At 36.1% G+C, this 22,908-nt stretch overlaps 1 protein-coding gene across 3 annotated transcripts in view; it reads left to right on the top strand.

Moving 5' to 3' along the window:
- The first annotated feature begins 313 nt into the window (after nucleotides 1–313).
- TM2D1 (TM2 domain containing 1) overlaps nucleotides 314–22,908 on the top strand; it is a 59,148-nt gene continuing 36,553 nt past the window's right edge. For 2 of the 3 annotated variants that reach the window (XR_005020650.1, XM_036858363.1), the window contains exons 1-3: nucleotides 328–501; nucleotides 2,440–2,513; nucleotides 14,078–14,186. Coding sequence is in view for 2 of the 3 variants with exons in the window: in XM_036858363.1 (XP_036714258.1) it covers nucleotides 344–501; nucleotides 2,440–2,513; nucleotides 14,078–14,186 (341 nt within the window). In the remaining variant the exon portion in view is untranslated. Of the gene's footprint in view, nucleotides 502–2,439; nucleotides 2,514–14,077; nucleotides 14,187–22,908 lie in introns of all 3 variants that reach the window. The other variant, XM_036858355.1, reaches the window with a different exon arrangement.

The raw sequence follows: 22,908 nt of genomic DNA, 5'->3' as shown, positions 1-22,908 counted from the left end.
TATCTGTAAACCCAAATCCTACCAGACTAACAGAGATAATGTTTGTAAAGGGTTTATCAAATTGCCGGGCGCCGCTGGCACTTTTGCTGATGGAAAAGCCACAGCAGGATTAGCTCGGGAGGAAGCCGTGGACGGACGTCAGCTGATTCTCCAAGCGAGCTGCCTCCTGATTCTCAAAGACCAATCGAAGCTCTCCCAGGTGATTCTGCAGGCCTAGAGGGATGACCTGCCTCCAACGGATGCACGGTCCCTTTAAGAGCCTCACTCCCGCTGCCGCCAGACTCCCGGCTTCGCCTAGGCGAAGGCGGAACCGGAAGTTATGGGGGACGCGCCGGGCCCCAGCATGGCGGCATCGCGGGTCTCCGGGCCAGTTGCTTCCGAGACTGCTGCTGCTCGGCTCCTGGCCGCCCTGTGGGTCGTGTCAGTAACCACGGGACCTTGGGGAGCTGCCGCCGGCGGTGGCGAAGAATCACTTAAGTGCGAGGACCTCAAAGTGGGACAATATCCTCTGTGAGGAGCCCCCCCCACCATGGGGCGAGGTAGATTCGGGGTCGAGAGTGGGTCGCGGCTCTCAACACGGGCTAAGGTTGTACTGAAAGGAAAGGTGACCTGTGTCCTTTAATGACCGAGGGACCCCAGGCGGTGAAGAGAGATGTGGGGCTGGGACGGACAGAGGCTATCCTGTGTGATTTCCTTGGGATTTTACTGATCGTTGACGCTTCCTCTTGTGATCTCCTTTCTTTTTTAAAAATTCATTTTTTTAACCGGTGGGTTTATTTGTTCAAACACGTAGATACTGAAGTATGTTGGGCCATGTTTGTAAGCACTGGAATTAAGTTAAAAGGTTGATAGACCCTACCCTGGAAATTTGCCGACTTCGGGGAAGACAAGTACAGTAGTTAATAACGATATAGCCAATGTATGTTGCCCATTTATCGTTAACTTTACATTTATTACCTTATACTCTCTCGACCTACATGAGATCCCAGACTGCAAGGGGGCAAATTCCTGCTCCACTTTGTAACCGTGGACAAATTATTTGAACTCTGTTTTATCATGAGTAAAAATATAGATAACAATGCTACCAACTTAAAGGTCTGTTGTGATAAATTAGTACAGGTAAGTCACTTAGAACAATGCCTGGCACATAGTAGGGGCTATATGTGTTAGCTGCTTGTTTACTGATGAGAAAACTGAGGCTGGAGGAGTTAAGTAGATCTGTTCATTGCAGCAGCTCTGATAAAGGGAGGAGGATATGAAATGGGAGTTACATTCAAATTAAAATAGGTACTTTTGTACAAAATTAGACAGTTTCATACAAATTGTAGACCAGAAAAATTAATAGAAGCCGGAGATATAAGAAAGATTCTATGAGAGGAAATCTTAAAATTAAGAAAATTCGATGGTATTTTTAGGAGTTGAGAGGCCGCCATTATTAAATTTTTAGAGAATAGCTCTAATTTGCTGATTACCATTATGCTAGGAGTTTGAGAATCACTGACCTAGTAAGTTGAGTCCCTTTCTTGGCAAAAATGTCAGAGTGATTCTTTCTAATAAAATAATTGAGCAGTATGAAGAGTTGTGCTTTTTGAAACTTAGAAGTGGCTGAGCATACAAGATGATGTTAACTGGAAAATGTTTTTCCTGGCATAAAGATGAGATTTCCAATAGTGATTCAAAAACCCTAAAGAGGTGTCAGACTCTGTCTCCAGAGACATCCTGTGAGTACCTTACTTATCTCATATTAGTGTCAATAAAATATTTAGGAAACAGAACCCCGACCCCAAGTGTTGTGAACATCTATGAGAAGATAATTATTATATCCATTTACAAAAGCCTAAAATCCTGTTGGGGAGACAATGTAGACCCACCTAAAACAGCCGTCTTCCTCGCAGTCTGATGGGAAGCACCCCCGGCTTGGAATCAGGAAATCTGATTTTACTACCTATCACTCATACCACTTTGGATAAATCACTCAAACCTTGAGCATCAGTTTGCTTCAGTAATGTGGGGATAATAGTATCTACATCACAGGGTTATTTGTGTTACATGAAATTATGTATATGGTAATACTTGGGGCCTGTGAATAATTTCAGTCAGATATCTGGTAACTGATTTTTTTAACCTCAAGTTCTCTTATAATAATTTGGTAAAGATTTTTATTTTCATTTTTTTTGTGTGCTTTGTGCTTAAACCCTGACTGATGTTCTATAAGCATAGCACCCTCTGCTAGAGTTTTTAATACAATTTTCCTGTAATAAATTAATATTCAGGTATTATTTAGTGACACTAAAAGTATACCTGTGCTTGTTGACTTGGACAAACTAACATCCGCTTTTCACATGTGAATATAAGCATAAGTATATAAGATGACATGTTAAAGACAAGATGATAATGTTTTGTATTGGAATGTAGTTCATATTTCCTTAACTTTTCTACATATATTTGTAAAGATCCAAAAATAAATGATGCTACACAAGAACCAGTTAACTGTACAAACTACACAGCTCATGGTAAGACTTCCAGAAACATGTTTTTTAAAATAATTTTTAAAACATTATTTCATAGGTGAATGTGTGATCACTAACAGTAATTAATAAATGTGTTTTTTCTTGATTTACAACATTATTATTATTCAGTTTCCAGAACAACTTAATATTGGAGAACTGGCTAGGGGTTGTTAATATTTAATTTAAAAAATAATCCTATTCTATTAATTATATAAACTGAGAAGATTTTATTTTCATTCATTTTTTTAAAAAACCTTTGGAATCAGTTTATATAGCTTTCTTGTTGCCCTTTATTTATCAAGTTACGTTTTACAAAGATGTTTCTTTAGACTTTTAATTACTCAAAGAACTTGAAATGAGACTTTTAGTCCAATAAGGTACAGTGAGGAGCTATATCACCCATATCATGCACTTCTAAAATATACTTAGGTACATCCTAAGTATGAAAACAATATGGTAAGGATTTTAAGTGTGCATCAGTATTTTCTTAGACGTTTTGATAATGGATAACACCCTCAACCTAATGATTTGGGGGAGCTTCTGTTATTCCAAAAGATACGTAACGCTAGGTAAAAATAAGTTGTTTAGCCTTCTAAAGGGTTATATGTTGGAAAGGAGGCAGATAGATGTATGTTGGAGCTATTTGGATTTGGCATTCTTATATGACATGGTACATAATGATGGTCAATACCTAGTATTATTTTGAGAAAAAAACACCTATTGAATATATACTGATTGTTTTATTGTTTAGACAGGAAATAAGACAATAATTGATGTTTTCTTTATAAATGAAAGCTACTAAACAGATTCATTATGGAAATCAGATTAAAAGGATTTTCTTAACTGCAAAAAACTTTCAGTTTTTCAAAAGTATCTTATAGTCAAATAACTGACCTCTTGATTATGAATTTGTATATATTTTTAAAAGATCTCCCTTCTCTTTTTTATCTCTTTATATTTTGACACACTGTTAGCCCCATTCTAGGCAGCAGAGATATTTGAAAGTAAATCGTGTTAAACTTTTATAACAGACGTTTTGCTAGTATTCTGGAGTAATGAAATTTTATCATATAAACAGTAGTAGGTTATATATATATGAGTTTTATAGTAAATATTGCTCAATATGTGTACATTTATTTAATTTAGATGTGTTAGACTTAAAGGAGCTTTGCATGGAATCCCCTCCTTTTTAAATTGCTTTATAAGTATATTCTGATTTGCCTGTGTTACAGTTCAGTCTTTTGTATTGTGCTCTCAGAATACAGAGAATAGTGTTAACACACATAAAGAAGAATGAGCTTTCAGATACTCAACCACGTATATGAAATATGTTGGAAATCTGTGAGTACTGTTGTGACTGAGGTCACTTTAAACTAGGAATCAGGCAGCCAGCCATCTCAAAAAAGCCTTTTCTAGTCTGCAGAATTCTTTGTAGGTATGAGGATTTTGAAGGAAATTATACAACTGAAAAGAATAGTTTCTGACCAAAAAGAGCTCTGCCCTCCAGTTAGGTGTCTCTTTTGTAAAATAAGTTTGAATCCACTTAAGTAATTATTGCTAAATAAGTTTATAAACAACTACAAAATCAAATGATCAGACTGCTAGGAAGTATAAAAGGACTTGGAGGTGTTATGGTCACATCATGACCTGTCAGGTAAGTTATCATAGATGATGTAAGTGGAGAGCTGCAGAAAAATAAAAGGAAGGCTTTCTATATACAGGAATGGCATGGTTATTCATTTGGAGAGAATAAACCATAAGTGCCTAACAATCTGGAAACACATATAAAATGTTAAAAATTAATAAATAGATGACTTTAGATTATTATTATGACTTTAAAAAGAAAATAAAGTTTCTGAGACAAATATGAGTTACAGGGCTTCTGCATGTGGATTATAATTTATGCATGACCCAGAAGTGTTCAGCCAAGATCTGGGAGAGGTTCTACCAGCCCAGCCCTCATGAGGCTATGTCTGTCCACAGGATGCTTTTTTTAATTGTCCTTTTTAAAACACGCAAGACTAGTGGAGTGGCTGTGGTGAGTCACTTCTGAGTGCTGATCAGAGAGGACATCAAAATGACCCTTGAAACATGCTTTTTGGTCCTGACATAGGACTATATTAGAGTTGTGAAAAGTGTGATCTCTCTCGTTTCTCTAGCCAAAATTTTTCTTCTGTTTTTTTTGAGTAATGAAGGACTATGGCAGAATCCTCAACCTAGTTTAATTTTCTTAAACTATACTTTTTAGTAAGGAATGAGTAGGTGGAATGTTTTACAGAGAGGGGAGTTTGGAGGTAGAGAGTAAGAATTGGGACCAAAGGCAAAGGTGATTCAACTATGACAATAAACTGTTGTGGTCTTAAAATGGTTACCAGTTAGCCCAATACCAGTTAACATGCATCTTTATTTATTGAGAAATTATTTGTAATAGTTTAATAATTAAATTAAAATAATTAAATGGATCAAAACAACTAACAGTGAACATTTATATTATAAACTATTATTGAGAAATTTATTTATTGAGAAGTTATTATATGGCAGGCTTCTGCTAAATGGTATAGATGTTACATAAAAGAAGACAATCTCTGCCCTCAAGGAGTGTTCTGTCTAGAATGTATATATACATAAAAACATATATAAGCAAGTGTTTTTAATTTTCTGATCAGTGAAATACAGAAGTATTTAAACTCCATTTCCAGAAATTTTGCTCTGGTCCTTTGGCAGAAGGTCTTTTTTATTAAGATGTTATTGAAATATATTTACAGAAAAGTACACTTAAATATAACTCAAATAAATTTTCACAAACTGAACACACCTATGAATGCTTCCAGATTAAGAAACAACCTTATCAACATGCTACGACTCTGCCCCATGCTCTCTTATAGCCACTCCCCTGCCTTAATGATAATTATTATCCTAACTTCTAATAGCATAAATTAGTGATGCAAAGAGTGTGTTATTTTTAAACTTTTTATTTGGAGATAATTTCAAGCTTACAGAAAAATTGCAAGAATAGTACAATATGGGTGTACAGTAGTACACCCACCCATACACCGTCTCCCCAGATTCACCCATTGTTAAACATTATCCTTCTGGCTTTATCATTGTGCACTCATGCATGCTCTCTGTCTCTCTCTGAATTTGTGTGTATATGTTTTGTCCCTAAATATGTTTGTGTGTGTTTTCTAAGAATAGAGATATTCTCCTGACATAACCACAGTTCAGTTGTAAACTTGAGTAAATTCAGTATTAATGCATGTACTTTACCATCCACATTCTGATTTTGTCAAATGACCCAAATAAAGCCTTTATAGCATTTTCCCCCAGTACAGGATCCCAAGATCAGGTTTTGCCTTTAGTTTTCCTTAACTTGGAATATTTCCACAGCTTTGTCTTTAATGATACTGATAAGTTTGAAGACTACAGTCCCCTTTATTTTAATAGAATGTTCCTCATTTGGGATTGTCTGATATTTCCTTACAACTAGATTTAGGTTCTGCATCCCAGGATGGAAAACTACGTAAGTGATGGTGTGTCCTCTGCATCTCACAGCTGAGGGACATGATATCTATCTGCCTCTCATTGATGATGTTAAGTGTTGATCACTCAGACTTTTCAGTTAAATATTTTTTCCTTTGCAACTAATAAACAGTCTTTGGGGAGACTCATTTAGACCATGCAAATATCCTATCCCTCATCAAAAATTTCCCCTAGACTTAGCAACCATGATGATTCTACCCCGAATCATTCAATTTTTTTTTTTTTTTCCTTTGGCTATGCTGCAAGGCATGCGGGATCTTAGTTCCCTGACCAGGAGTCGAACCCGTGCCCCCTGCAGTGGAAGCACGGAGTTTTAACCACTGGACGACCAGGGAAGTCCTCCGAATCATTCTTTACTGTGATAGTTACAAAATGATGATTTTCCAGCTCCAGCACTTCCAGAGGAGAGGTGTCTTTTACCAAGGGTAAAACCAAGGGTTGGCTCTTACCAACTTTATCTTTTGCTTTCACCGGAATTCTAGATTGACACATTTAATTATCCGGTCATTATGCAGTATAACCTGTTACAGAAATCATAAATAAAAGAGTCTGACCCTTTTATTTGACAGATCAGATCAGAGTGCAGAGGCATGATGTTAACTGGAGTAGGATCCCAAACCACCTCCTCTCTAGGTCAGTCCATTTTACTGTGATGAAACTTCATTGATTATTTTATTTCTAGTTTAGCTTTTTCGTATTTAAAAAACGGTGCTGCTTTTTATAATTGAGAAATAACAGTGTACCATGCTTAAATTGATGCCATCTAAATCCTAGACATTGACCAGAGCCAAACATTTTGCAAGAAAACTGCAAATGGAATAGTTTTCAAGCTTGTAGCATGTTGCTTAATTTTGTCAACTAGTTAACATTTATTGGAAACTGGCTTCCTTAATCTCATCATATTGATTTATTTTTGCTTGTTCCTGATACCAGTGTAAGCATGGCATTATCATGGTATAATGAAAAGAGTACTGATTAAAAGTGGTGAGTTAGTCTAGGACTTGTAGAATATTACCAATTTATGACACTTTGGTGAGCTCATTTAATTTCTTGGAACCTCAGTTTTTCTGTTTGTAAAAGGAAAAAAAGAAAAAAGGAGCATATTACTAGTTCTGCCTACTTAATAGTTTTTTTTTTTAAATAAGGGTCGGGCTTCCCTGGTGGTGCAGTGGTTAAGAGTTCACCTGCCAATGCAGGGGACACGGGTTCGAGTTCTGGTTCGGGAAGATCCCACATGCCGCGGAGCAGTTAAGTCCGTGTGCCACAACTACTGAACCTGCACTCTAGAGCCTGCAAGCCACAGCTACTAAGCCCACGGGCCACAATTACTGAAGCCCGCGCACCTAGAGCCCACGCACCACAACGAAGAGCAGCCCCCACTCGCCGCAAATAGAGAAAGCCCGCGCACAGCAACGAAGACCCAGTGCAGCCAAAAAGGAAGGAAGGAAGGAAAGAAGGACTCCTTTAAAAAAAATAAATTAAATAAGGGTCAAATGAAATTATAAAATATGTAAAAATGAATAAACTCTAGGGTTGTAGGCATCTATTGAATAGATTAATTTCATTTCACAAAATTATTAAATTTACATCCACTCACATGTTATATTCATTCCTCATGTCAGGTTCATTCTCTTAGTCTTCTCAGTGTTGAAGTTCTCTAACTTCCTAGAGTAAGGAAGTTGAACACTTCCTCTAGCCAAGCATCATGCTTTACATACCATATGCTTTTAATACGTGTATAATAGCATTACAAGGGTCTTATTCCCATTTCACAGATTACAAAACAAGGTCCAGTGAGGTTTTGTAACTGGCCCAAAAGAACATACTAGTTAAGTGACAGAGTTTGGACTTAAACACAGATTCGTCCCATTCTAAAGTATTGCTTTTTGGAGCTTTCTATCAGTTGAAACAAATCGGATCAGTCTCAATGTTTCTCTTTAATATTTTCTCATGTTATCTCACTATACTGGGAGCAGCAGCTCATCCATCCTCATTAAAGTACATAATTTTCATCCCTTGAAATAATTAGCTCATACTTCTGTCAGACTTCTCTAGAATTACTGTAGCAATGTGGTTTACCCTTCACTCTGGTACTTCCACTATTTGTATCTTTCCTGAGGTTCTAAGCCTAGAACATTGGGCATTTTTCTCTCCTTTATCTGTCTCATTAAATACAAAGCAGCTCATATTGAATACAAATCATTTCTTATATTAGAAATGATACAATAGCATTGAAAACTAAAATTGTCAAAATATAGGAGTTTGAACAATTAATAGTATCCAACCAAAAAATAGAAAGGTACGATTTAGTTTTTAATATTTTTATAAAGCATTTTTACAACTCACCTATAAATGTTTGATCTTTCAAAATTTTGTACAGGAACCTGTAATCTCAAAAAACAGTACATTTCTGTTAGGCAAGGTGCATTGGACAGTAACCCCAATGGGAATCATAATTATAGTGTTTTGTATTGCAACTATCTCTTTAAGATCTGATTTTAGATAGTCTGCAGGAAGATCTAACAAGGCTATAAGGCAAGAAAGTGACAGCTTCAAACAGCAAGTACAAGGTAGTAATACATTTAGAGGAAAAGTATCCAAAATTTAGTAATAGAATTCTGTTTTATTGCACAATTTTCCAATCCAGAACTTACTACTTTGAGGATTTGAAAAAAAATTAAGGGTGTTATTTGAAGAAAAACTTGTGTCTATCTATAGATCTTCCTGCAGGTCACTTCTTTGTGGAGGTGGAATGGTCCTCACCAAGGCAAAAAACTTTAATTTTTTTAAACCAGACATTGCTTTGACTTATTTACATGTCTGATGCCTTAACTGGAGTACATGTAGTCCTGGGGGGTGGACAAAACTTTCCAAGAGGTAAACAGATATAGATGAATTAGTTTTCTAGGGCTGTTAGTAACAGTGTTACAAACTGGATGGCCTAAAACAGTAGACGTTTACTGTCTCTGGAGGCTAGAAGTCTGAAATCAAGGTGTTGGCAAGGCCATGTTCCCTCTCAAACTCTGGGTAGAATTTTTTGTTTCCTCTTCGAGCTGCTAGGGGTGGCCGGCAATCCTTGGCATTCCTCGGATTGCAACCTAATCAATCCTAGTTTCTCTCTTTAAAATTTTTTTTGGCCATGCTGCGTAGCTTGTGAGATCTTAGTTCCCGACCAGGGAGTGAACCTGGGCCCTCGGCAGTGAAAGCCTCGAGTCCTAACACTGGACCACAGGAAATGCCCCACATTAGTCTAATCTCTGCTTCTGTCTTCACATTGCTTCTGCCTATATGTCTTCACATCATCTTCTCCCTGTGTATGTTCAATTTTCCCTTTTTTAAGGATACCAGTCTTATTGCATTAGGGCCCACCCTAATAACCTCATCTTAACTTGGTTAAATTTGAAAAGACTCTATTTCTAAGCAAGGTCACATTCTGAGGTACTGAGGGTTAGGACTTCAACATATCTTTTTGGGAGGGTACAATTCAGCCCACAGTGTGTCTAAAATAATCAATTTCCAGATCCTCAGTTTTTATATGTGTATTTTTTCCTACAATTGATGTAAAATTTCTGAATTTTAAAGAAATTCATATTCTTGGTTGGATCATAATGGCTATCAAATTGCTGTGGTATTTAGATTCCATTTTAAAGAATGCTATAATATTTCAATACTAAGGGCAGTATTTACAGTATGTTGGAAATAATATTTTTCCCAACAATTTAAATCCATGGTGAAAGATTTTAGATGTCAAGTTAAAAATGTGTGAGGGAGTATATGGTTTTAAAAAATTATTTTAGGGAGTGTGTGAGCCACATTTTTTGAAGACCGCTGATCTACAGCAGTTTTTCAACCTTAGTACTGTTAATGTTTGGGACTAGATAATTCTTTATTGTGAGGAGGCTGTCTTGTGCATTGTAGGATGTTTAGGAGCATCCCTGCCTCTACCCACTAGATGCCAGTAGCAGCTTCCCAGTACTGACAACCAAAAATGTTTCCAGACATTGCCAAATGTCCCCTGGAAAGCAAAATTACTTTCCATCATTCCTTCATCATAGAAATAGAGCATACTGATCTCCTTTCAGTTGGTAACATAGAATGTATATTAGCATTTCAAATGTTTTTTTTTTAAATTTAATTTTATTTATTTATTTATTTATTTATGGCTGTGTTGGGTCTTCGTTTCTGTGCGAGGGCTTTCTCTAGTTGAGGCAAGTGAGGGCCACTCTTCATCGTGGTGCGTGGGCCTCTCACTATTGCGGCCTCTCTTGTTGCGGAGCACAGGCTCCAGACGCGCAGGCTCAGCAATTGTGGCTCACGGGCCTAGTCGCTCCGTGGCATGTGGGATCTTCCCAGACCAGGGCTCGAACCCATGTCCCCTGCACTGGCAGGCAGATTCTCAACCACTGCGCCACCAGGGAAGCCCCCAAACATATGTTAATCTCAGTTTTGAGTTGTCTACTTACTATATAGCTCCAGTCAAAAGCATGACCTAAGATGGCAGATTGAGAGATATAACTTAAGGGACATGATGATAATTCATTCACAAAAGTCAGTACGTTTTATCCGTATATCAAGGCAGATGGCAAAACAGCTACATATAAATCATGTGTTAACTTTTGCCCTATCTCTGTAGATCTTAACATTATAAGCTCTTGCTTATGTCTGGAGTCAGTGTGAGAAATGGCTATGTGGAAAACCTCTGTTGTTTTAAAAGTTCTAATTGAGGACCTTCTCTATTACATTCTCTTACCCTTGTGTCATGAACCAAACCAAATTCCCACAGTGGTTTAGAGGTGAATTGGTATGCTTTCTTTCAGTTATATCACAGTAGCTCTGTAAAGCTTTTTGCCTTAACTACCGGGAACCTCTGAGCTAAATTTGTGGTCAGTTTTACTGTCTTCCCTTAGTTGTTTCCCAGTATAATTATTTCTTCACTTTCCCTCTTCCCTTAATTTTATTACTTTTTTTCTTGTTTAAGTGGTTCTCAGTTGTATTGAATCTGTCTATGCCTTTTAGCATAAGCACCTCCTTGTGTTGGAAATGTAAATACATTAAATAAATAAAATTTATGGGACGGTATAGTTTGAACTATCAGTAACACACAGAAGGGTGCAAAGTCATTATAGAGTTTTTTTCCTGGCCTCATTCTCTCAGTGTACTACTCTGGCATAAAAAAGGACAGTGATTTGTTGGAAATCTTAAGATAATTATAGACAGAAAATAAATACAATTTTTCTCTCATAATAAAACTCTGGAGTCTGTGTTTTTTTGTTTGTTTGTTTTACACTATTAGACCAAGTTCTGTTTTCATTTTCTCAAAAAAAAAAAAAACCACTGTATTGTTGCTAAACATAGAGATAAGCATTTACTGAAACTAGCCTAAAAACATTAGTACCTTATAGTCAGAAACAGTGAAGGAGGAAAAGGCACTAACATTTATTTATTTTTTTTTATTTTTATTTTTTTTTACATTTAAAGGTATTATTTTATTTTATTTTATTTTATTTATTTTTATTTTTTATAAATTAATTTATTTTTATTTTTGTCTGTGTTGTGTCTTCGTTGCTGCTTGCGGGCTTTCTCTAGTTGCAGTGAGCGGGGGCTACTCTGCGTTGCGGTGTGCGGGCTCCTCATTGCAGTGGCTTTTCTTGTTGTGGAGCACAGGCTCTAGGCACGCGGGCTTCAATAGTTGTGGCATGTGGGCTCAGTAGCTGTGGCTTGCGGGCTCTAGAGCGCAGGCTCAGTAGTTGTGGCGCACAGGCTTAGTTGCTCCGTGGCACGTGCTATCTTCCCGGACCAGGGCTCGAACCCGTGTCCCCTGCATTGGCAGGCGGATTCTTAACCACTGCGCCACCAGGGAAGTCCCTAAAGATATTTTCTTTTTTTTTTTTTTTTTTTTTACAATTTGGCAAGAGCTACATAGCTAGAGAATCGAGGAGGTCTTTAATTTAAAGTTAGGATCATACCAATTGAGAACATATTTATACCTATATATGTATATATAGAAATAGATAAATAGATACAAAAGGATATATCAGTAGATGTATCTGCCATGTGCTTTTTTGGTTAAATAATATATGTATTTCAGAGCCTTTCATGTCAGCAGAGATAGATCTTTTAAATCATTGCATGAAATTACATATTTGTATATATTATAATTTAGTAAGACATTTTCTCTATCATTGAACATTTAGGTAATTTTCCATCTTAGGCTATTACAAATAGTTCTGTAATGAACTTCCTTGCACAGGTATCTGTGCACACTTACAAGTATCTCTATAAATACTTAGGCATAGCGTTATTGGATCAAAGGCATTTACATTTAAAATCTTGATAGCTATTCTCAAATTGCGACCTTTTCCCTGCTTTTCCAAGTGTATTCTTTTTTTTTTTTTTTTTTTTTTTTTCACACACACACACACTGTATTTTATTTTTACAAGACATAAATAGACTGACACCAAGCATTGTACATGGATGACCACAACAAAAGCAACAATGGTTGCAATTACCAAACATGAAACACAGTCATACTATGTCATAATATTGACATTCAGTCCAGTAATCCTCCACTGTAACAGCTCCTTTACTTTGCAGTGAAAATTGATTTGTATATTCTTTGCCTCTGAGTCCTTGTGGGATTTTTTTTTTTTTTTTTAAATTCAGACAGAAAGTCACAAAAATTATACTCATCCTCATCAGTTCACTCAGTCCCATGTAATTAATTTTTTTTTCATCTTGATCTTTTGTTGGCACTAACATTTATTGAATGCCTACTAAATGCTGTGCCTTACACTAGGTATTTTGTATCACATTTAATCCCCACAATAGTCTTATTATGATCTTAGTGCTATTTTTATCTATAAGGAATCCAAGGTTCTGAAACAGGCAATGCACAGATAGGTCATTCTCATTCCGAAGTTCTAGCTTTTTTTTTTTTCGTAAATTTATTTATTTATTTTTGTCTGCGTCGGGTCTTTGTTGCTGTGCGTGGGCTTTCTCAGTTGCGGTGAGCGGGGGCTACTTTTCGTTGCAATATGCGGGCTTATCATTGCGGTGGCTTCTCTTGTTGCGGGGCATGGACTCTCAGCACATGGGCTTCAGTAGTTGTGGCACGTGGGCTCAGTAGTTGTGGCTCGCGGGCTCTAGAGCACAGGCTCAGTAGTTGTGGCGCACGGGCTTAGTTGCTCTGCGGCATGTGGGATTTTCCCGGACCAGGGATTGAACCCATGTCCCCTGCATTGGCAGGTGGATTCTTAACCACTGCACCACCAGGGAAGTCCCCAGAATTCTAGCTCTTTACATGATGAGCCATAAAGACTTCAGGACAGTGCCGGCCTAGCACATAGTAAGCTCTGTAAGTGTTACTGCCTCTTATTATCATGTCATTTGGGGTATGAATAATGATCAAAATTACTAAATGCTGAGATAATACACTACATCAAATCCTAGAGGGAAATAGAGAAATAAAAACCAAATTCTATACATTTAGAATAAATGAAAGTAATTTATTTAGAATAGATAAAGAGGAATCTTAGTTTATTGTAGCCATCATCTATAAGAACTTTATAAACTGAAAATATAAAATCAGATTATGTTAAATTTAATGAATTACCTAATGAGATACCAACAAAAATTCGAGAAGTATTCTTTATTCTAGAGATGAAGTAAAGGATAGTAATGTGCAATTCTTCCCTTGTTACCTTTGTCAGAGGCAGGAGGTTGAACTTGATGGGTCATGCATCTAACTCAGTGTGGCAATTGTTATGCTTTTGTGTTGAGACTACTCTATCATATTATCTGCATCTTGTACATGTGTGTGTGTGTGTGTGTATATATATATATATATATGTATGTATATAAAATGTTGCTTTTCCTATCTAAATTAAAGTATATCATGTTATATTGGGAGGTGGTTTGTTTTAACATTATATTTTCTCGTGTGTATTGCTAGCCTTAGGAAAAAACATAATTACATACTTTTCCACAAGAAAAAAAATAATGGATTTTTTCTTTTTTCTGCCTTTAGTTCCATGTTTTCCAGCACCTAACATAACTTGTAAGGATTCTGGTGGCAATGAAACACATTTTACTGGAAACGAAATTGGTTTTCTCAAGCCCATATCTTGCCGAAATGTGTAAGTACCTACCTTACTGAAGCTAAATTTTCAGATTACTTGCCTATGTTGTATCTTGACTGAATGGAGTGAAGAGGAAAAGAGTTAATTTGTAAGGAGAATCCTGCACTAATATAATTTTTATCTTTTTGCTTTTGTCAGAAAATCTCTATTTTAAGTGTGCATATTGTTATTTAAATGCAGTTTACCAACCAAGTAAAGCTCAGTAGTTCACTATGTGGGATAAATAGAATGAATGGCTTCATGCCATGTCAGTTCAGCCAGTTTTTGCTACCAAATGGCTTATGAAAAAATTCTGTTTTCAAAATTTGGGGGCTTTCTCGAGTGCAAATAACGGATTGTGTACCTATAGTATTAAAAGAATGCTAATTAGTAATCATTTGCATTTTGAAACTTGGTTTCATTATTTGTAATAGGTTTGGATGATAAATGGTAATGTTAAACAGAATTCAAAAGTTAGTTTGGTATATTAAGACAAATGGTTTTATTTTGTTGGGAGTATTCTTTGTTTAAAGGACTTTTAAGTTTGCTATTTATTTTTGCTCCAGTAAAGCTAACAGTTTATTCTTATATTTATGCTTTGTCCTGAAAGCATGATTTAATTTTACCCGTTTTTATTAATTGTTGGCATTATATTTTTACCTTTTACTGTACGTTATTGCATTTTATATGATGGCACCTATTTTGCAGTTATATCAAAAAACAACCACTATTTGACTGTTTCTGCAAGTTCTATTAGAATTCTTAGAAATTACTATTAGAGTCTTTTTTTTTTGACCCTACTTCACTGAGTTAATGAGGGGCTTTAAATTCTATCTTGCTGTGTAATCCAATCACTTTAAGCTTCTTGGGTTCCAAGATTGCTCATAAGTAAAGTAAAAATTGTTAAAGGGAATTATTTCCAAAGTACTTAGATATGGTTTAGTCAGTTTTTAGATTTATAGATTGATGTTTCCAAATGACAAATAATTTGTTAAGTGTTGGTCCAAGGTTATAATACAACAACTAAGAAAATCATCCATTAAGAACAGCTACCATTCAGGTTGGACGTTGCAGGTTCATATTACCTATAATGGTTACACCACAATGACCTGCCACTTAATTTCCAAGTTAACTCTGATTTTTCTCTTACTGTCTCTGAGTAGATGAGGCTCAATGCAACTGAGCTGTACTAATCATGCTCACAAGACATTGATGTCAATTGTGATAGGAAATATAACTATCAAGGAAACTAGATACTCCAAGTCTACTGGCCAACTTATTCCCCTCTTGTCGTAAAGTCTACAATTCCAAAATAGAATTTGCTTGATGAGCATTGAATCAGAACAAGGGGAGTTAGATTGATAGATAATTTTAATGATAAGTCACAAAAGTAACAACCTGATATATCACTTTCCTTTATCAGGATATTCAGCATATGCCTACCAAACAGCCAGCTGCTAGTTAGCTACTGAGTAAAGACTCACTGACAAATTCTTAATTCATTGAGTGTCCCTTTTCCAGTTTACATATCTTCCTTCTTCTGTTGGCATATCCTTTTATAATATTGATACTTGACTAGAACTCCATCTCAGTGTTGCAGATATAGCCATTCTATAATGTATTCTTCAGCAACTGAAGTCTAGTAACTACGTCTGATTGGTTACCGAGTCACACACCTATTTATACTGGCCATCTGCATTAGTTGGAGCAGCCTGTTGTAACAAATGTCTTAAGAATTTCAGTGACTGAACACAGTAAATGTTATTTCTCACTCACATCATAGTCCAATTTGTGTTGCCTTGGAGGTCTGGATGGGGTGAAGGGAGTGGTAGTTGCTCCATGCAGTCATGCGGGGTCTTGTGCTTTCATCTTGCAGCTTTGCTTCCTCTAGTTCTTAGAGTCCTTTCCATTCAGCCAGCAGATGGAAAGTGGAGAAAGAACCCCTGCAGGAATGTTTTATTGGCCAGACATAAAATGATGGCATACATCACTTCTGTCCTTATTCCATTGGCCAAAACTAAGTGATGGCTGCACTTAACTGCAAAGTAAGCTACAGTATACAAAGGCATATCTCAGAGATATCGTGAGTTTGGTTGCAGGCCAGTGCAATAAAGCAAGTCACGTGAATCATTTGGTTTCTCTGTGTACATAAAAGTTATGTTTATACTATATGTAGTCTATTAAGTGTGCGATAGCATTGTGTCTAAGAAAACCATACCTTAATTTTAAAATAATGCTGTTGGAAAAATGGTGCCGATAGACTTGCTTGATGCAGGGTTGCCACAAACCTTCGACTTGTAAAAAACGCAGTTTATCTGTAAAGCACAATAATGCAAAGCACACCAAACAAGGTCTGCCTGTAGTTTAGTTGTATGTCCATGAGAAAAAGAGAAATGATTTGGTAAACAATTAGACAAATCTCTTCTACACCACCAGTTTTTAGATTATCCTTTAGGATGATTTATTTATGTAGGTAACTGCTTTTCTAATTTCATTCCCCTTACCAGCCAAGCTTTTTGAGAGGCTTGTTTCTATAATATTTATCTTTTATGAATTTTTCAGTCTAATGCAGTATGGCTTTTGGCCATACTGAAATTCTCCAGCCATCTTTGTTGCTATATCAAATGGATATTTATAGTCCATATCTTAATCCTTCTACAGCATTTGGCATTCCCTTTTCTTAAAACACTTTCTTTCCTTGACTTCCAGTATAAAACACACTTCTATTTCTTTTGATTCCTATTCCTTTCCTTCTTCCTTAAATCTTGATATTCCCAAGATGATGTCCTTGGTCCTTTTCTCTGCTTCATTCATCCACCCCTTTGGTTTCTCTCACCATCTTTATATAAAGGTCCTTTCCTTCAAATCATTTCCTCCTTTGTATTAGTGAATGCAGCTGTTCTACCCAGTTTCTTAAGCAGAAACTTTTGGAGTCATTCTCCTATTCTCTCATTCCCCACATTTCTTCTGGCTGCTTCTGCCTTCTTAGTATTTCCCAATTTTGTTTCCTTTTCTCTCCCACTGCTACTATCCAGTAGGTTATAGCTTGAGTTTCTACAGAGTCTCCCAATTTATTTCTCTACTTCTAGTCTGGTGACCCATTACAATGTAGAGGGGGCACTACTGCCCTCAGTGTAAAATCTGACGTTCTTATAATATTAGATGCATAGACAGAATCTCTGGGTTGTTTACCATCTCCCCTAACTCCCTGAAAATGTCCTGATTGTGAGTCAATGCAAAAAACAGGATCGTAAGCAGGAGACCGACATGATCAGATTTGACTTTAAAATGATAACTCCAGCTACCTTTTTATTTCTTTACTCCTCTTTGCAGCAACTCCTTGAAAGAGTTATCTAATACTTCTTTTCTTTAATTTTTTCCAACTTTTTTTTTAATTGAGTTAACATAGGTTTGTAACATTATATAAGTTTCATGTGTACATTATAATTCAACTTCTGTATACACTGCAGGGTGCTTCTCACCACATCTAGTTTCCATCCATCATCATACAATTGATCCCTTTTACCCATTTCGCCTACCTCCCACCCCCCTTCACCTCTGTGTCTACCAGTCTGTTCTCAGTTTCTATGTGTTTGTTTTTATGTTATTTTTTGTTGTTCATTTACTTTTTTTTTTATATTCCACATATGAGTGAAATCATATGGTATTTGTCATATTTGTCTTTCTCCATCTGACTTATTTAACTTAACACATGGCACTTAGCACATAGACCTTAAGGTCTATGCATGTTGTCACAAGTAGCAAGATTTTGTCTTTTTTTTTTTTAATGGCTGACTAGTATTCTTGTATATATATACACCATATCTTCTTTATCTACTCATTCATTGGTGGGCACTTAGGTTGTTTCCATATCTTGGCTGTTGTTAATAATGCCACAGTGAACATTGGGATGCATATATCTTTTTGAATTAGTGTTTTCTATTCTTGGATACATACCCAGAAGTAGAATAGCTGGATCATATGGTAGTTTTCTCCATACTGTTTTTCTTTTCTTTCTTTTTTAAAAAATAAATTTATTTATTTATTTATTTTTTATTTATGGCTGTGTTGGGTCTTCATTGCTGCATGGGGTTTTTCTAGTTGTGGCGAGCAGGGGCTACTCTTCGTTGCGGTGCATGGGCTTCTCATTGCGGTGGCTTCTCTTGTTGTGAAGCACGGGCTCTAAGTGCATGGGCTTCAGTAGTCGTGCACACGGCTCAGTAGTTGTGGCTCACGGGCTCAGTAGTTGTGGCTCGCAGGCTCTAGAGTGCAGGCTCAGTAGTTGTGGCACATGGGCTTAGTTGCTCCGCAGCATGTGGGATCTTCCCGGACCAGGGCTCAAACCTGTGTCCCCTTCATTGGCAGGCAGATTCTTAACCACTGCACCACCAGGGAAGTCCGTCCATACTGTTTTTCGTAGTGGCTGCTCTAATTTACATTTCCACCAACAATATATGAGGGTTCCCTTTTCTCCACATCCTCTCCAACATCTTGTTTTTTCTTGTTTTTATGATAATAGCCATTCTAATGTGTGAGGTGATATCTCATTGTTTTAATTTGCATCTCTCTGATGACTGAAACATCTTTCAAGTGCCTGTTGGCCATGTCTTAAATGGAAAAATGTCTGTTCAGATCCTCTGTCCATTTTTTAATCAGGTTGTTTGTTTTGTTGTTATTGAGTTGTATGATAGGAATTGCACTGAATCTGTAAATTGCTTTAGGTAATGTGTATTTTAACAATGCTAATTCTTCCAATCCATGAGCATGGGATATTTTTACATTTCTTTGTGTTTTCTTCAATTTATTTCAATAATGTCTTATAGTTTTTAGTATACAGGTCTTTCATCTCCTTGGTTAAATTTATTCCTAGGTATTTTATTATTTTTGTTGCAATTATAAATGGGATTGTTTTCTTAATTTCTTTTTCTGCTAGTTTGTTAGTGTATAGAAACACAACAGATTTTTGTATATTGATTTTTTTACCCTGCTGTTTTACTGTATTTGTTTATTATTTCTAATAGTTTTTGGTGGAGTCTTTAGGGTTTTCTATATATAAAATTATGTCATCCACAAATAGTGACAGTTTTACCTCTTCCTTGCCTTTTATTTTTTTCTTGCCTAATTGCTCTGGCTAGGACTTCCAATATGTTGAATAAGAGTGATGAGAGTGGAAATCCTTGTCTTGTTCCTGATCTTAGAGGGATAGCTTTCAATTTGTCACTGTTGAATATGATGATAGCTGTGGGTTTGTTACATATGGCCTTTACTATGTAGAGGTACATTCCTTCTGTACTCATTTTATTGAAAGTTTTTATCATAAATGGATTTTGAATCTTGTCAAATGTTTTTCTGCATCTTTTGAGGTGATCATATGATTTTTATTCATTTTGTTAATATGGTGTATCACATTGATTGATTTGTGGATGAATCATCCTTGCATCCCTGCAATAAATCCCATTTGATTATGGCGTATAATCCTTTTAATGTATTGTTGTATTCGGTTTACTAATATTTTGTTAGGGATGTTTGCATCTATGTTCATCAGAGATATTGGGCTGTAATTTTCTCCTCTTGTGGTGTCCTTGTCTGGTTTTGGTAATGCTGGTTTTGTAAAATGAGTTAGGAAGCGTCCCCTCCTCTTCAGTTTTTTGGAAGAGGTTGAGAAAGATAGGTATTAAATCTTTGAATGTTTGGTAGAATTCACCAGTGAAGCCATCTGGTCCTGGACTTTTGTTTTGGGGGAGGTTTTTGGTTAATGTTTCATCTCTTTACTAGTGATAGGTCTATTCAGATTTTCTATTTCTTACTGATTCAGTCTTGGAAAGTGGTATGATTCTAAGAATTTATCCATTTCTTCTAAGTTGTCCAATTTACTGGCATACAGCCATTCATAGTAGTCACTTATAATCCTTCATGTTTCTTTGGTATCCATTGTAACTTCTCCTCTTTCATTTCTGATTTTATTTATCTGAGTTGTCTTTTTTGTTGTTGTGAGTCTAGCTGAAGGCTTGTCAACTTTGTTTATCTTTTCAGAGAACCAGCTCTTAGTTTCATTGATCTTTTCTATTTTCTTTTTAGTCTCTATTTCATTTATTTCCACTCTGATTTTTATTTTTTCCTTCCTTCTACTGACTTTGGGCTTTATTTTTCTCCTTATTCTAGTTACTTTAGGTGTATGGTTACATTATTTGTGGTTTTTCTTGTTTCTTGAGGTAGACCTGTATTTCTATAAACTGTCCTCTTAGTACTGATTTTGCAGTGTGTCCCTTAGTTTTTCAGTATGTCATATTTTCATTTTCATTTCTCTTCAGGTACTTTAAAAATTTCTTTAATTTTTTTCATTGATGCATTAGTTGTTCAGTAGCATGTTGTTTAGTTTCCACATATTTGTGATTTCTCCAGCTTTCTTCATATAATTGATTTCTAGTTTCATACCATTGTGGTCAGAAAAGATGCTTGATATGATTTCAGTTTTCTTAAATGTATTGAGACTTGTTTTGTGTCCCAGCATATGGTTTATCCTTGAGAACATTCTGTGTGCACTTAAGAAGTATGTGTATTCTGCAGATTTTGAATGGAATGTTCTGTATACATACATCTGTTATTAAGTCTCTTTGGTCTAGTGTTTCATTTAAGGCCGACTTTCCCTTCTTCTCTTTCTGTCTAGATGATCTATCTATTGATGTACAGGGGGTGTTAAAGTTCCCTACTCTTATTATGTTGCTGTCAGTTTCTCCCTTTAGGTCTGTTAATAATGCTTTATATATATTTTGGTGCTATTTTGTTAGGTACATATATATTAATAAATGTTATGTCTTCTTGATGGGTTGTACCCTTTATCATTAGTATATAATGTCCATCCTTGCCTCTTATTAACTTTTTTGGTTTGAAGTCTGTTTTGTCTGATGTGAGTATGGCTACACCTGCTTTCTTTTGGCTGCCATTTGCTTAGAGTATCATTTTGCAGCCCTTTACTTTGCACTTATATTTATCTTTAGAACTGAGATGTGTCTCCTGGAGGCAGCACACAGTTGGGTCTTATTTTTTAATCCATCCAGCCACTCTGTGTCTTTTGATTGGTGAATTCAATCCATTTACATTTATTGTGATTTTTTTTTTTTGGCCACGCCCTGCAGCATGTGTGATCTTAGTTCCCCAACCTGGGATCAAACCCATGCCCCCTTAAGTGGAAACGTGGAGTCTTAACCACTGGACCACCAGGAAAGTCCCCATTTAGTGTGATTATTGATATATGAGGACTTGGTATTGACATTTTATCTTTTCTTTTCTGGTTGTTCTATAGTTCCATTGTTTCTTTTTCCTTGCATTTCTGTCTGCTGTTTTAGTTTGGTGGTTTTCTATGTTTTTCTCAGTTTTCTCTTTTTTTATGTTTTGTGTCTCTGCACTAGATTTTTGTTTTGTGGTTATCATGAGGTTTGTATAAATGTTTTAAAGATAAAATAGTCCTTTTTCTGCTGGTAGTATCTTATCCTAATATGCCTGTACAGGTTCCTTCCTTTTCCTCTTCTCCTTTTATGTTTTTGTTGTCACAAATATGTCTCAACACAAAATGCTGTGAGTTTGTTACCAAATTGACATAGCTGTAGTTATTTTTAGTGCTTTTTTTCACCCTTTAACCTTTGCTGTAATTAAGTGTTTAACAACCTATTCTGATATACAGTTGCAATTTTCTGATTCTGTCTATTTATTACCTTACTCAAAGTTTTGTGTACTTTTGCCTTTTCATTACAGGTAGAAGAGCTGCTGTCAACATTTCTTGTTAGGCAGGTCTAGTAGTGATAAACGCCTCAACTTTTTTTTGTCTGGGAATGCCTTTATTTCTCCTTTCTGTCTGAATGATACCTTTGCTGTATAGAGTATTCTTGGCTGACAGTTTTTATCTTTCAATATTTTGAGTTTGTCATTCCACTCTCTTCTGGCCTATAGAGTTTCTGCTGAGAAATCTGCTGATAGCCTCATGTGGGTACCTTTGTAGGTTATTGTCTTCTTTTTCTTTTTTTCCTGGCTGCCTTTAAAATTCTTTCTTTGTCATTGGCTTTTGACAGTTTTAATATAATGTGTCTTGGAGAAGGTCTTCTTGTTTTGAGATAAGTAGGTGTTCTATTAGCTTCATGGGCTCGTATATCTAGTTCCATTCCCAGATTTGGGAAGTTCTCAGCTATTATTTCCTTAAATAGGCTCTCTGTTCCCTTCTGCCTCTCTTTTCTTTCTGGGATATGCATTGTCCTTATGTTGCCTTTCTAATGGAGTTGGATAGTTCTTGTAGAGTTTCTTCAGTTAAAACAAAAATCTTAGCTCTCTCCTCTTTTACCTGAATCGTTTCTCAATTTCTGTCTTTGAGTTCACTAATTCTGTCTTCCATATTTTCTACTCTATTTCCAGTGCTTTCTAATGCCATTCTTCATGTCGTTTATTGAGATCTTCAGCTCCATAACTTCTGTTTGGTTCTTTTTTAGAGTTTCAATCTCTTTGATAAAGTATTCCTTCTGTTCATTAATTTTATTCCTTAGTTCACTGAACCGTCTTTCTGTTTTCTTATATATAGCTTGTTGAGTTTCTTCCTGATACCTGTTTTGAATTCTCTGTCAGACCACAGTCTTCTGTGACTTTAAGTTTAGTTTCTGGAGAACTGTCATTTTCTTTTTCTGATACTGTGTTACTGTGTTTTTTCATAGTGCTTGGTGAGTTGTTCCTTTGCTGGCACATTTGAAGTAGTGAA

The sequence above is a fragment of the Balaenoptera musculus genome, chromosome 1 (assembly GCF_009873245.2).
Source record: "Balaenoptera musculus isolate JJ_BM4_2016_0621 chromosome 1, mBalMus1.pri.v3, whole genome shotgun sequence".
Taxonomy (NCBI): domain Eukaryota; kingdom Metazoa; phylum Chordata; class Mammalia; order Artiodactyla; family Balaenopteridae; genus Balaenoptera; species Balaenoptera musculus.
This window is presented reverse-complemented; position numbering and strand designations above follow the sequence as displayed.